The sequence below is a fragment of the Melozone crissalis genome, unplaced genomic scaffold (assembly GCF_028551555.1).
Source record: "Melozone crissalis strain CALT ecotype California unplaced genomic scaffold, PUWL_Pcris_2 ptg000018l_1, whole genome shotgun sequence".
Lineage (NCBI taxonomy): Eukaryota > Metazoa > Chordata > Aves > Passeriformes > Passerellidae > Melozone > Melozone crissalis.
This window is the reverse complement of record NW_026535796.1, coordinates 18,407,485-18,421,491: the sequence shown is the minus strand read 5'-3', so window position 1 is coordinate 18,421,491 and position 14,007 is coordinate 18,407,485. Positions and strand designations below refer to the sequence as shown.

The window sequence follows — 14,007 nt, the reverse complement described above, 5'->3', positions numbered from 1 at the left end:
CCTTCCAGAGAGGTTAATCTCAGCTCTGCTGAGATAAACAGACGGAAACCCCAGCGGGCAGGAATTTCCCACTTAACTTTGTACAGAAGAGCTGAGATCAGAGAAACACAAAGCCATATCACACATGCTGGATACTACACAGCAGAAACTGTGGAAGAGTCACATACCAAAATGTAACTTTCAGAATGACAGAGAACAAGCAGGCATATAGGCACACACAGGCTTGTTGTGGGCTACTTCCCAAAGCCAAGGAGGTTTATCATGAACCAACAACTTCAAAATTGTCTCCTTGATTTTCTCATCTTTCCTATGTATATACTGCCCAATCCACATCTAGCCAAGCCTTCAGAGCTGAATGAAAGCACAAAGTTACAGTATTGAGACAAGAAGCTTGGATAAATCAATGTTTTCAACAGATTAGTGACTTTGTACAGGAATTGCACAGTAGCTGTTTCCAGCTCCTTACATATTGATAAGTTTTCCTGGACTGCTAACCACTAGAGACATTTTTGTATAGCTGAACTGGGCACTCATCACGTACCTCATCAATCAAACGAAACAGTATTCTCAAAGATGCTTTGTGAGAAGTGATTTACAATGATTTACAGAAGTGATTTTATTTTATATCAAAATGTTGAGCTTGTGAAGCCTGCAGACCTTTGGCATAAGTTGGAGGATCAAGCTGAACTCTTAACACAGAGGCAGAAAGGATAACTCTCTGCAGCTTGCAGCCCTGCTGATGGTTAGGAGATCAGGACATGTGTGAGGAATGAAGGCAGTACAGCTGATTCTACAAAGAGACAATGATCTGGAGAAGAATGAAACTTCCTTCCTCAAAGCACGTGAAAAAGACAACTTTTCTATTCATATCGCCAGAGATTCACTCTCCCGATCATCTGTGCCTGGCTACAGGCAAGTTAGGTGGGAGAAATCTTTGTTGAAGACATAAAAGGAGTATCCAAACGCACTGACAGGATGTGGACCATATGTGGAAACTCATAAATCACGAGGTAAACTCTGTCAGATGAACCACTGATTGACTTCCTACCTTCACCAGTCCCTGCAGAGGTGGATTCCTGCTCCTGTATCTCCCTCTCTGTCTGAGTCTCGGCATTCTGCAGCTGAGGTGCCAAGGTCTGGGTACCCTGTGATGTCACAGACGTGGGGGGATTGCGGGGTTGTAGGCCTATGGCATTCATCAGGCCCATGTCCCTGTCTGTCCTCCATGTAGCTCTGCTGGTTCTGAAAAGAGAGAAAACCAATTAAGACCAGGATCACTGGAGGCAACATGCCCAAGCAAGATTGAAACACGAATGAGAGGCTCTTCTTGCCTCCACTCCAACCAGGCACCTGCTTGCCAACATGAGGATGGGGATGACAGGAATTGTGACCTGCACTTATTTACACACACAGGTCTCTTGAGTTTCAATGGAGTCTTAGAGTCCACTCACCCTTCCACAGAAGCAGCAAGTCTTACAGGCACTGAGAGATATCCCTGCAGCATCATTAAACCTGCAGAACAACTGTCTTGGAGTCACTGCGTTGAGGAGGCCCACAATGTGCAGGGCAGAAGCACAAACACACACAAAACTTTCTGCACAGCAGGGCAGTTTTAACTCCCATGGATGTGGCCTGTAGCCCTTCCCTCCTCAGGACTTCCCAGTTTGCCAGCATTGCACATGAATGCACTCCAGCAGGCATTTCTGCCCATTCCAGTCAGACAAGGGAAATCCTGTGTTCTCAAAAGCAAACAGGAACCACCTCAAGGCTCACTGGCTTCTCAGACTCAAACAGCTGATGTGTACAATGCTACAGCTGAATCTTCACAATGCCACAACCCTGTTTTCTAAACTGACCCCTCAGTGCTGAGAACAGTCAAAAGATTCAAGGAAAGACTGCCTCATTTACAACCTTTTTTTCATAAGGCTTTGAAACCGGCTACACTTTTTTTACTCTCTGTTTGACCTAGTTCATTCTGCACCAGTATTTCTGCCTTCAAGGTGACATTATACCAGACTGAGTATGTACTGTCAGAAACTTAAGTAGTGGCAATATCCACTCATACAGCAGAGTAAAGAATCTCTACTGCTTATTTTTCACCCACAATGAGACCAAGGCTGTAGGACAGCCCAGACATTTGCCCTGTAAACAAGCTCGCAACTTCCTTGGTATGCTGAAGCTCACAACTCAGAAACACAACAACCACCCTCTTGCTGAGAACAGCTGGCTTACAGAGAAATACTTGTCACTATGGCAAGAAGCAATGGACTGCAGCATCACCCTTGTGCTCAGAACAACAACATGGGCATCACTGGACAGACTGAAACAGCCAGTCTGGGTTGTTCTAAATCCCTTCATGTCTCCATGGGGACATGAAGGGATTTAGCTTTATTTTTAGACTTTATTACTGAGAAACAACTGTCCCATGACGAGTAATTAAAAAGATGAAAATCAATCACTGGGTAGGCACCATATACTTGCCCTTTTCTCTGCCAACTCCCCTGTTCTTCAGTTACCTCCCAAAGGCCATTTGCTTTACATGGTGTTTTTGATGCATCAAGCCCCACATGTTCCTCTCACAGCTGTGCTACGGGGGCCCTGAATGACACATGTACTTCACTATCACTGGCACTTTTGGGCACTGAATGTCACTTCTGGAAGAAGGCCAGGTGACCCAAGCAGGCAATACCAAAGAGGGAGAAAATTGCATACTTAAAGCTGCCAGTGGTAAGGGAACAAAGAAATGATGTCAGAGCTAACAAAAACAGCAGAAAGGGTCAGATCTCCCTAACCCAACACCCAGGAGACTCACCCAGGCCGCTCAGTACTCCTGCTGCTGGAATGCACAGTGAAGACATTCTCATTCAGCTGGTCCCAGTGGTACTCAACTCCAGAGTTTAAGGCCCTTAAAATGCCAAAGAAGGAAAAAATATTAGTATGACAGGAAAGTGTTCAAGGCAGCACACATTACACCCCCACAAATAGTCTTGATTCCGGCCCTACAGAAACTGCAGATCTAGCTCACAGTTCACATTTTCATTAAAAGGATTCATCACCATAAACCACCTTGTAAAGAGAGTGTGCTGTATTACCAGATTATTCTGGAATATTCCATTCATTTCAATTCATTATTAGCACCAAGATACAGCAGAGAGCAGAGAGATTTTCAGGAAATGAAGACATACAACTGTGCGTATAAAATCCGGTTACCCTAACTCCAAGTAACTAAACAAAGAACTGGAATGGAAAGGCCAATTCTCCCTGTGGTGTCTGCAAGCACCTCCTGCACTAGGTAATGGTCAGTAAGACACTGCCCTTATTCAACATTTAATTTCTTTGCAAATAATTCTCATTCTACCTATAGATAATCTCTAGGCATCCATCCCACTGTGGAGCAAGGACAGATGTAGAGGATATTTTAACAAGTTTCCACAGAAGAGCTTGTACTGCATCAACAGCATGTGTGGCTGTAGATGAAAAATCCAAACTTCAATTTTACATCTAATGCTAAGTATAATGGAACGACCAATGCTCTGGAAACCTCTCACACAGCATTTCCCCAAAAGATACACCAAGTCAGGGCTTACTACTCACAGGAACGGACAAGGGTATCAACCACTCCTGAAGACAACAAGCAATCACAGAAACAAAACCACCATAATGCTGCAAGTACACATCCCACCAAGAAGAGGGTGAGAGCAAATCCAGCTTACTCTGTGCCATACAGAAATGTCACAGGACAGGCATTCACTATGCAGTCCCAGGCAGCATAGAGATCTCCCACCTACTGATGTGTTCCACCTTCAGAGGCACTCTGGGCTGCATTAGCATGGAAGGCACTTCCTGCAGTTTTTTTGCCGCACCACGCTGACAGCTCACATGAGCTGCCTAGGAGTTTTGAAATGGTGCTGTGCACCACCACATGGTTGCTGGACTGCACACACCTGATTGTGCTGGGTGGAGAGTCAGCAGTGCTGTGCAGTGGTCACAGAAAGGCAAGTGGGGGGAAAAACCCGCAAACCAACAAAATAAAACCTGTGTAGACACAAGGGAACTCTGTCTGAAGAGCTGGGCTTCCATCACCCTGCAGGCAGGCTCAGAACTACGGGTAGTCCCATAATCTGAAGAAAGGATTCACGGCAAATGGTTGGTAGCTGGTTATGGCTCAGGGACAAACAAGATGTTTTACATACACATAAAAACTCTTGTCCCTGTAAAGAGATGCCTCAGCAGAATTGGCAAGAACCCCAGCTTAGAGGATGCTGCAGGTCACATATGCTGCAATGGGAAAGCAGTGTGTACTGGAGGCCTGGGGCTAGACTGCCAGGATGACAGCACCCCAGGTTAGGACCCAGGGTGAGATATGAACAAAATTAGGTCAACAAAATCACACATGGAGGCTATAAGAAGTAACCAGCCATTGCTTTTTCATTTTTTTTTTGTGATAAGCTAGTCCTGTGTTGCATTATAACTCATGAAAGCAGCTGCCAGTGAGATGCTGATTTACAAAGGTTTCTGAGTTTAATGGCAGACGGTAACTTGTCACTAAAACTGTGCCAGTCCCTCTGGCTGCTCCATCCTCTGCCTAGTATACTGGCTGAGGATTAGCTGTCACACTTTGCTGTCTGAGAAGCAGCACAGTCCCTAGGCAAGAGAGACTTTCTGACCTCCTAGTCAAAATTTCCATTAGAAGTCCAATGTACTTAGTATCTACAGCTACTACACAACAGAGCCAAGCTGACCTGTGCTCTTTTCCCTCGTCTTCCACACACCTTCATGTTTCCTAAAGAACAGGCATGGTCCCTCACAGCTACGTACATTATTAGTATTCCGTGCCAATGTGTGCCTTACTTGTCTTTGCCAGTTTGCCAGCTCTCAAGACAAGAAACCAGAAGACCACAAAGCTTCCCTCAGGCCAAGATGGGAGCTGACAATATCATGTTTCCTCTCTTCCCCCAAACACCACGCTCCTGTAATACACAGAAAGTCCAGCTCCTACATACACTTCTACCTACACTTCTTTGAGTGGATCAATTTTACTTCTACAAAAGCATCATGGTAGCAAGCTGACATGCAGTACACTCATAAAAAGCTGCTGACCATGCTCCTACCTATTCTGCAGTCTCACTAGTGTACAATTAGGTTGTTGGACTGCAAAGTCCACTCCAACTTCATGCTGTCAGTTTGCACATGGTTAAATCAACAGGCATTCAATTTAATGTGTAACTTTTCATATTGGTTTTAAACACTGCCATTTATCAGCTGAGCTTCGCTGCCACAGTCCTGTTAGCTATTTCTTTACTGCCAGAGAATCAAGGGCTTTGCCTTCCTTCCCTAGAAGGAGGACCTGTAGCAGATGGTGCCACTGCTCTGGCTGCTGACTCTGGGAACACCTACAAACAGGCTTAGGCCAAGGTCACTAAACTTGGCCACGATGGGGATTCAACATTCTCAGCACCACTTTGACCTGGCTTTTTAGTCTGGTGTGTCTCCCTGCTGGGCAAAAGAAGTGGCTCAGAATAAACAGCTGGCACTCCCTGCAGCAGTAAGCACCTTCACTGCTACCTTTCAGGAGTCTCTTCTTTGGCCAGCTACACAAATTACCCTTTCCCAAATCTACCTCTTGCAAAAGCCATAAGGCCCTCAGCACCATCTCTGTCCTCTTTTGTATGCATCTGGGTATCTCTGAGCTGGAATCTACATTGGTCTCTTTACAGCCCTAAGATCAGTATCATGATTGCTCCTGATTATGTTTTCCAGCCTTTAGATGATTGATTGAGCCTACAGAAGAGATGTTTCAGACTGCATCAAGATACAGTGAGGAGAGCATACACCCGAACTTATAGAGGGCACTGGTTGGGCACTACCTTTCATATGAAGATCATAATGTCTCTTCTTAATGAATCAAAATTTCATGAAAGAAATACTGCTATTGTGAAGGCTAAATGCCAGTTTTAACACCATGTTTGCATTAGAAACTTGATCACATAATCAGACCTTAAACCAACTTCAGTACACAACAAGATGTGTGCAACAACCACAATTACCTTGGTTTAAATCAGATTTTCAATTAAGCTTACGATTTGCTCTGGTTTAGCCACACCTATTTAAAATAGTGCAATCTCCCTTCTCAGAAAGCCTAAAGGTTTTTTAGCTCCCATTGCAAAATACTGCTTGAATTTTGTAAATGAGCAGCCTTTCACAGTACGTTTCCCAGGAGATTTGCAAATCAAGGCCTGACGATTCATTCCAAAGAAGCAGAGCTTACACTGGAGAAATGAATATTTTCAGGTAATGTAAGCATTTAACTTTTGCTTCATCAAACTCTAGACATAGAAATGCTAGAAGCACTTTACATTTTCCAAGGCATAAGGTAGAAGCTCTGTGTAGCATGGAGGCACTTGGATGTGGATGCAGTAAAAAGGACATTTGTTGCCCAGGGCTTTAGGGTGAAAAATTGCAATTCTCCGCACTGTGTCAGTCATGGACAGTGAAGTCCACTTAGTCAAGTTCTTACTTTCTTCCCTTTTATGGCTGTCACTAAGCTCTCTAAGCTCTCCCTGGAAATTTCCATTAGCTTTGTTACATGCAGAGCTGCTCACAGCCTGGATTTCCCAGCAGGGATCTGTTCTAAGATGGACTTTTCTTCACGCTTGTGTCCAGCTCACATTATTAACGAGCTTGGAGAGGATGAAGGGCACAGACTTGCAGGCTTTGCTGAAAGTCAAATAAGGATTCAGAGTGGAGCCTGTTAAGTATTAAGAGCCAACAACTTAACAAGCCTCTCCCTCTACACAGGGGTATTACCTAAACAGCTCAGTTATGTCTCAGGAAGAAATTAGGACAAAGTACTAGGAATTAATGACAACATTATTAACAAATTACAAGAGAGCTGAAATGCAATTTAGTGCACTCGCTTAACCAGTACTTGAAGGGTAAATTGACAAAGCACAGGTCAGCACAACAGACTCAGACATGTGGGTAACCCCCCAGCTGGCATATCCAAAACTGGGAATTGAAGAGGAGAAAGGATTAGGATGAAAATTCCCCAACTCTCTCATAACAATACAGTCAGGAACATGACAGCAAGACAAAACAACCCATAATTTGCAAGTGATGTATGCATGTCCAGGAAGGCATAAATAGCACTTACTACCTTTTCACTTGTATCATCAGGGGATGATTTAAGTGAAATCTGAAGACAGCAGCAATGAGCAAATGCACTGCTCTCCTCCTTCAAATCCTGCCACATGGAAAGGCCCAACAGCAGCCCACTTGTTTGCTCTCATACCAAATTAAATTTTGATTACAACATTGCTGCCTGCAATCCCATCCAAAAATATCAGCACAACCTCATTACCAAAATGTAGACTGTAGCAAGCCCAACACAGAAAGGAAGCTGCCTTTCTGATGCCATGCAATGCACCTAATTTTCATGCTGCCAAGTTTGCTTTCTCCACAAAAGGAAATACTCCTTAAAGCTGATTTCTCAAATATACTGTCCATTCAAGATCACTAAATGCAAGCATAAAAACCAGATTAGTTACAAAGATCTGAATTTCCCAAGACATGCATTCTTCCCTTTGTGTAAACTTGTCATTTCTAAGCCATTCAAACTGTATCAAGGAAATAGAGCGAGCTACAAGAGAGCAAGGTGACACTATGCTAAGGAACAGGAATCTATTGTCCTGGTTTGGGAAGGAAGAAGCAGCACACAGTATCTCATGCAATGCAATGCAATGCTGGCCACATTCCAGATGCATCCTTGTCAGCAGCTCATTATCTCTTCTGCCAGTGTGGTGATGATCAGCACAGCAAGCCCATCCCTAGCTCCCATGATTAGCTAGGCAACGGTATTGTTAGTACAAGGCGAAGTTTGGCACTCCCAGCAGCTGCCTGGATGGGAAAACAATAATTTCTAACGCCCTACTTCATAAATATTTAGCTTTCTGTGCAGGCGATGAACCACGTGCAGAGACAAATCCAAGTGAAAACTGGCTGCTGTGCAAACTGTATGGCACCAAAGCAAAGGGGATTTCTGGAGTAATTCTGCAGGGCAGTAACTCCCTTTGACCAAGAAGAGGTGGCAGCTTCATTGGTGCCAGCCCATGTGTAACTAGCCAGGGGAAGGGCACAAGATCAAGTACAGGAATTCAAGGAACACAAGATCTGCAGTTTATGATTGACAACCACAGATATTAAAATGATGTATGACATCATCCTGTCCATCACATTGAGATGAATGATGCATCTAAGAGCAGCCTCATTTTCACTCCTCATACTGATACAACCCACTAATTTTCCAGAATCCTGCAAGTTTTGCCTGTGTGAAAACCAGCAACCATGCAGAAACATACCCTGATACCTACTTGAATTGTCCAAGGTGCTGCAGAAGCAGGGCAGCAGCAGCTTGGTGCAGCAGGTAGCTGTGTGCCTGCTTCAGGGAGGGTGCCAACTCAGCTTGGAACACTTTGCAAACAACTGGTCCTGCCAGCAGTCCTGCCAGCCAGGTTAAATATTTTGATTTTTGAAGATGCTGTATTCAAACTCACACCATTTGTATGAGGTCAGCCTTATAAAGCTGGTGGCACCAGTAGCTAATTCAGCAGCTCTTCTCTCTCAACAATGTAAACATACATGAGTTTGTTCTGTCTACCAGTGGACACTTAAGGCTGGATCCACCTCATGATCTTGTGGCCAGTGGATAAGATTTAGACAGAAGGCACACCCCTAACAGCCATCTTCCCTCAGTAAAATTTTGGTATCTCAGCTAAGGAAGAGAGTCATCAGTCAGCTAAGCTCACAGATACTTCAGAGACAAAGAAAAGAGAGATTAATACAATAAGAAGAACCCAAACAGAAGAGTTTCTTCTGATCCACAGGACCAGTATAGCTAAAAACTAAGTGACTTCCAGGAGTCAGCATTTGCAACCTACCTACAGATTGCATGCAGAAGATAAGCAGACTCATAAAATAATTTGAAATGGATGAAACAAACCACCAGAAAGCATTAAGAGGAATTTGTCTTATATTCCATGGGAGAAGTCTTCAATTAAGAATCAGTCTTCCAACAGATCCAACAGGAGTAACAAATGGAAATTTAGCACCAAGACAATGACAGAGCAGAAAGAAAAAAGTTTAGTATGAAAGTGTGGATGTTTTATTATCTTGGGACTCAAGTAAAAATATTGCAGTTGAGAGTGCTGCCCTTAAGGAATGCAAGGTTGAACAGAAAAACCAGTGTTGAGAATAAGGACAAGGAAAGTCTCTCTTAGACAGCCTTCATTCTTTTGCCAAAACACCAGAACAATTTTTAAAAGTGATTTTTTTAGAAATTTTTTACACTACAGTCATGTAAACACACTGTGTTTACACAGTGTGACATAGGAAGTTGTAACTTGTATCATGGTCATGAGAAAAAGAGCACAGCACCCAAGCCAAATAGCCAGGAACAAACAAAGCAGAAATAGACCAAATAAGAATTTCCTGAATTTTCACTGACTTTCTTCTCACTAAATCTTGCCAGTATGCCACAGTATCCTTTATTATCTGGCTCCAACCACACCAAGTACCAGGTAGGGACACCTCTGGAAGGTAAATAACAGATTCCAGAACACACAGCTTAAAGGTCTTCAAACAAGCACAGTTCAGCTTGATATTATCATCCACACAGCTCTAAAGATGGACAACTTACTTAAGTCCTCTAAAAATCTAAAGGCTCGTTAATTGCTTAAAGTGATTATGGGCAGACTACACTCCAAATAAGCTTTGAACCCTCAGAATATCTTAGGCTGTTTATGATCTATCAGCTCTTCCAGTGGCTTAGACAATTTAGGATGCTAGAAGTGTTTGGAGGAGTGCAAATTGTTTATGCCTTCTAAGGCTTTAAAACATCTTAAACTGCTACAAGAGAGCTAAAGTCACTCTTAAGTCATATTTGAACTTTCATCACTGTTTTAGCAGAAGCTAACATTGATGAAATAGGGTTGTTTTGTAGATATTATGCCAGTAAACTAAACCACAAAAATACATCTAGAATGGGAGAAAGTAACGTCAAAATAAATGCTTAAAATTAGCAAGCATAGTAAATGCTTATTTTTAATAGAACATTGGAATGTGCACACACCAAGTTGCCAAGCTCCAGAACCAAGATCTTGGTTTGGTCAAGCCTCAGTGAGATCCACAGGGCAAGCAAAGTTTTATATTTTTAATCTTCAGTAGCTTTGAAATTATCCAACTAAAAAGTATTCTGTTTAGCATACAGGGGAAACTGCCTCCAAAAAAAAAAAGGAAAAAAAGGAAAAAAATCATCAAGAACCCCAAATTGCAATTATTACTCCAATTATTCATAGTTTGTAGACATGAAGTTAAAATTATTGGCAGACAGATTTAAAATAGGGAACAAAAATGAAAAACAAAATTGGCTGCTTTATTTGCTAGCTGGATTCATTAGCAGAGTCCTGCTGGAAAAAAACAGGCATAAGGGACACCAAATAAAACTCCTCAAATAATATGGATTAAAAACTGGAAAATTAAAGAGAATCTTATTGGAAAGCCAAGGAAGTAAACAAGTGAACACGGAAGGTCTAGTATAGGTCTGTGGAGAAAAAAAAGGTTATAAGGCAGGCGGGGAACTCGTGCTGCAAGGGAGGGAAAAGACATTCTAAAAATAAACATGAGGAAAATGGCATTAAAATGGAAAAAGGACTATTCGTTAGTGAGGCTAACGACAAAAATCAATGGTGTTTCAAAGTGGACAAGATATTGAACTCTCTTCTCTGAAGTCTCCACTTCTAAAATATCCAAGGGTACTTGTGTAATTAGGGACTAAGAAATATGCCAGCCATAGCAGCTAGTTGCACTCATTTCAATTTTTTTAAAAAAGTTAACTTTTTTGAGTCATTTGCACCTGTTTTTTAATACATTTCAAAAAGAAAAAAAGAGGAAATGACAAAAGGGCAAAAAAGTCAACTTAGCAGCACTCTTCAAAAAGAAAGTCACACTTAAAACTGACTATTATTGTCTTCTAAGTGTAACTTTTATCTTTAAAGAGAGTAATATAACAAATAGAAAAAAGAAGATATATTGAAACAATGAAAGAGTGAGCCATATGCAGTAGGCAGTTAGTAAAATAATTGCTTGCATGAAATTTAACTGCTTTTGAAGACAGAATTAGAAAAAAGTACAGGAAGAAAAGCTGGCAGGTGTGATCTGAATAGATGTAACTGAAGCATTTGGTAACTGTTTTTACAGCACATGGCTGTGCTCTTAAAAAGAGCTCTACTGAAACTGGGAACTAGTTAGGGCCTGCAGATGACCAGTGATGCAGAGCACAATCTGGTAAATACCAGGCTATGATTTCTTAACACAGAGCTCTGTACCAAGTTCCCTTTCTCATGGTGCAAAATAAGTGTCTTTAAGGAGTCAGTCCTACAGTATTTCTTGAAGAATTGGGTGAGGGAAATGAGCTTGCTAGTAACTGAAGACTTAAAGCACCTTTCAAAATTTATCTTTAGGAATCACAGACGTATTTAAGTGGAATTTTCTGAAGGCAACTTTCGCCTAATGCCATCAGTCATCCTGGATATCCCATTCACATACAAAAAGGGAAAAAAGAATAAAAAATGGTATTGGAATGGAAATACTGTTTCAAGCCTGCACATTAGCAGTCTACTTCAGCAACTGCAATGACCAAGCCTCTTGGCACTGAGGTCACCTAGGCTTCCTTGCAGAATTTGGAAATAATTAGTTTAGTTTATCTTAAATGCAAGAATGACAAAATCCAAATGTATGCTTGCAGGATGCCTCTAGAGTGCAAAATGGGCCATCTTTCCTTCTTTTCAGTCCTTTCATCAATCAAAAGCATCTTTTATCCTCCTTTAGACAATTCAATATGTCTTGTGGTTAACAGGCAGCAGAAGTCCAGGACACACATTCACTTCCTTGTTAAAGGCCCTGTGCAGATGCTGCCATTCAAAAGGCCATTTGCTGGGAGGATGCAGGCATAAATAGTATCTCCAACTACCCCAGTTAACAGTTGGGAGAACATTTCCTATGCAGGGCTGCTAACATCCCTTGGTTACACATGAAGGAAGACAGTTCCTCCTTCTGTCTCCTTGTTTACTCCATCCTCCAGAAGCTATTCTTAAGAGGCAAAGGATGTAGCTTATGCTGCTGGGAGCATCATGGCTGGAGGCTGCAGAGCCTGAGGAACAGAGCCAGCCAGCAGGGAGACATGATGTGCCAGGCAGCTGCATAGATTACCATCTCTTTACCAACACTGATAACTAGATGTAGACACATTGTCCCCATCAGTAGATGGGAGGATATGCTATTCTCAGAGAAAAAAAAGATTGGCACAGACAGACAAATGCAGTGATCACTTGCAAAGCATAGGAATTTATCATAAAGATAATTTTCCTGGAATAATTTCATGTGAGAGAGATCTCACCCCAAAGAATTAAAATATGCACACTGAATCAGTTTGAGACTCTCCACACCTACTTCCCAATGAGAGAAATCTAAGGAATGCTGCCTCTGAGCCAGATGCATCTTCAGGGGTATATTAATTCCATTACCAGAAGCTCTGACAGCTGAAGAAATCCTTCCTCTCTTGTGAATGCCTGCATTAAAAAGCTAGCCTTAAACAAGGTGTTTCAAGAGCTTGACATTTTCTCAGAACAGTGAGGTTTCTGTAACAGTATTTGCAAAAGCATGTGAGCACAGATCCCTTCCAGAACCTGCTTCTGAGCACAGGAGAGAGGACACTCCAGATGCAAAAACAAACAATTGATATTTGGATCCCCTGCCTTTTTCCCATGGTGTTCCTCCACAAGCAGAGACAGCAAAGAGCAGCATGCAGTCTGCTCCTCACTACTTTTGGTCTCACCTGCTTACGTTTTGCAAGTCAGTTCATGTTTGAGATGCCCCACCAGGGATGTTTCTGAAGGGGAAAGCTCTTGTTGGGATGTGACAGGATAGGAAAGGTTGTGAACATTAAGAATCAAGTTCCTTTTTAATTCAGTAGAGGTGCTTTTACCACACAAGACAGACACAGAGGACTTCATTCCATTATGCAAATCCAAGGATTCAGAAACCGAATCAAACCTTGAAGTATGCAGAGTCAAGAAAGGGATTTACTGAAGATTATTACTGGTCACAGTTACAAAGGATGTCAGGTAGAATGTAGCAAGAGAAAAACATCCTTGGGGAGGCTAAAAAAGCACTAGCAGCCATGCAGAAAAGTCAGTGTGCAGCAGGACAACAGAGGAGTGGGGGAATTCACACCGCTGTATCACTTCCTGTGGTGGACCTCCAGGCCACAGTTTAGTATATAGTAGCTCACTTTGCTTCCTAAATGGAGCACACTGCCTCAAGTGGTACGCCTAAAGGCATTCCTAGGCGTGACTAGGGGACTGAAGAGAGGGTGTCAAGAAGATGGAGCCAGGCTCTTCCTGACAATGCTGACCAACAAGCAATGGGTAGAAACTGGAACACAAAGTTCCACCAAAACAAGAAGAACTTTACTGTCCAGGTGACTGAGCACTGGAACAAGTTGCTCAGTGAGATTTCACTATCTCCTTCCCTGGAAATATTAAAAAGCCATCTGGTCACTATCCTGAGTTATGTGTTCTAAGGGATGCTTAGAGGTTGGACTAGATGACTTCCAATGGTCCCTTTCAACCTTGACCATTCTGTGATATACATTTAAATGGTTCTTGCTTCTTGGATATTTATGGAAGGCTATATAACCCCCTTCTTATCTTTCCTTTTTAGCCCTGATAAAGACTCCACACTGCAGATTTTCTTAGATAAAATGTTCCCCTGATCCCACTATCAAGCACTCTATGCTACTGTGCAAGTTAAAAGGCAAATTTTAAACTATTCCAGCTTATATATCTAGCTTCCTCTACACCCATATTAATATTTTGCCACCTCTGCTGTTAAGCATCCTAGAACAAAATTTTTTCTTACAGCCTCATGTATTGATGGCTTAATCACCTACAA

At 42.3% G+C, this 14,007-nt stretch overlaps 2 protein-coding genes across 10 annotated transcripts in view; both read right to left on the bottom strand.

Moving 5' to 3' along the window:
* The window catches only part of ARHGAP1 (Rho GTPase activating protein 1), a 182,821-nt gene that overhangs the window by 10,151 nt on the left and 158,663 nt on the right, over positions 1–14,007 (bottom strand). The gene's annotated exons all lie outside the window — the stretch shown is intronic.
* Positions 1–14,007, bottom strand: part of AMBRA1 (autophagy and beclin 1 regulator 1) — a 124,354-nt gene that overhangs the window by 9,257 nt on the left and 101,090 nt on the right. Inside the window, exons 16-17 of the mRNA XM_054276364.1 lie at positions 2,813–2,905; positions 1,049–1,242 (exon numbers count right to left, since the gene is read on the bottom strand). Of these exons, the coding sequence (XP_054132339.1) occupies positions 1,049–1,242; positions 2,813–2,905 (287 nt within the window). The remainder of the gene's footprint in view (positions 1–1,048; positions 1,243–2,812; positions 2,906–14,007) is intronic.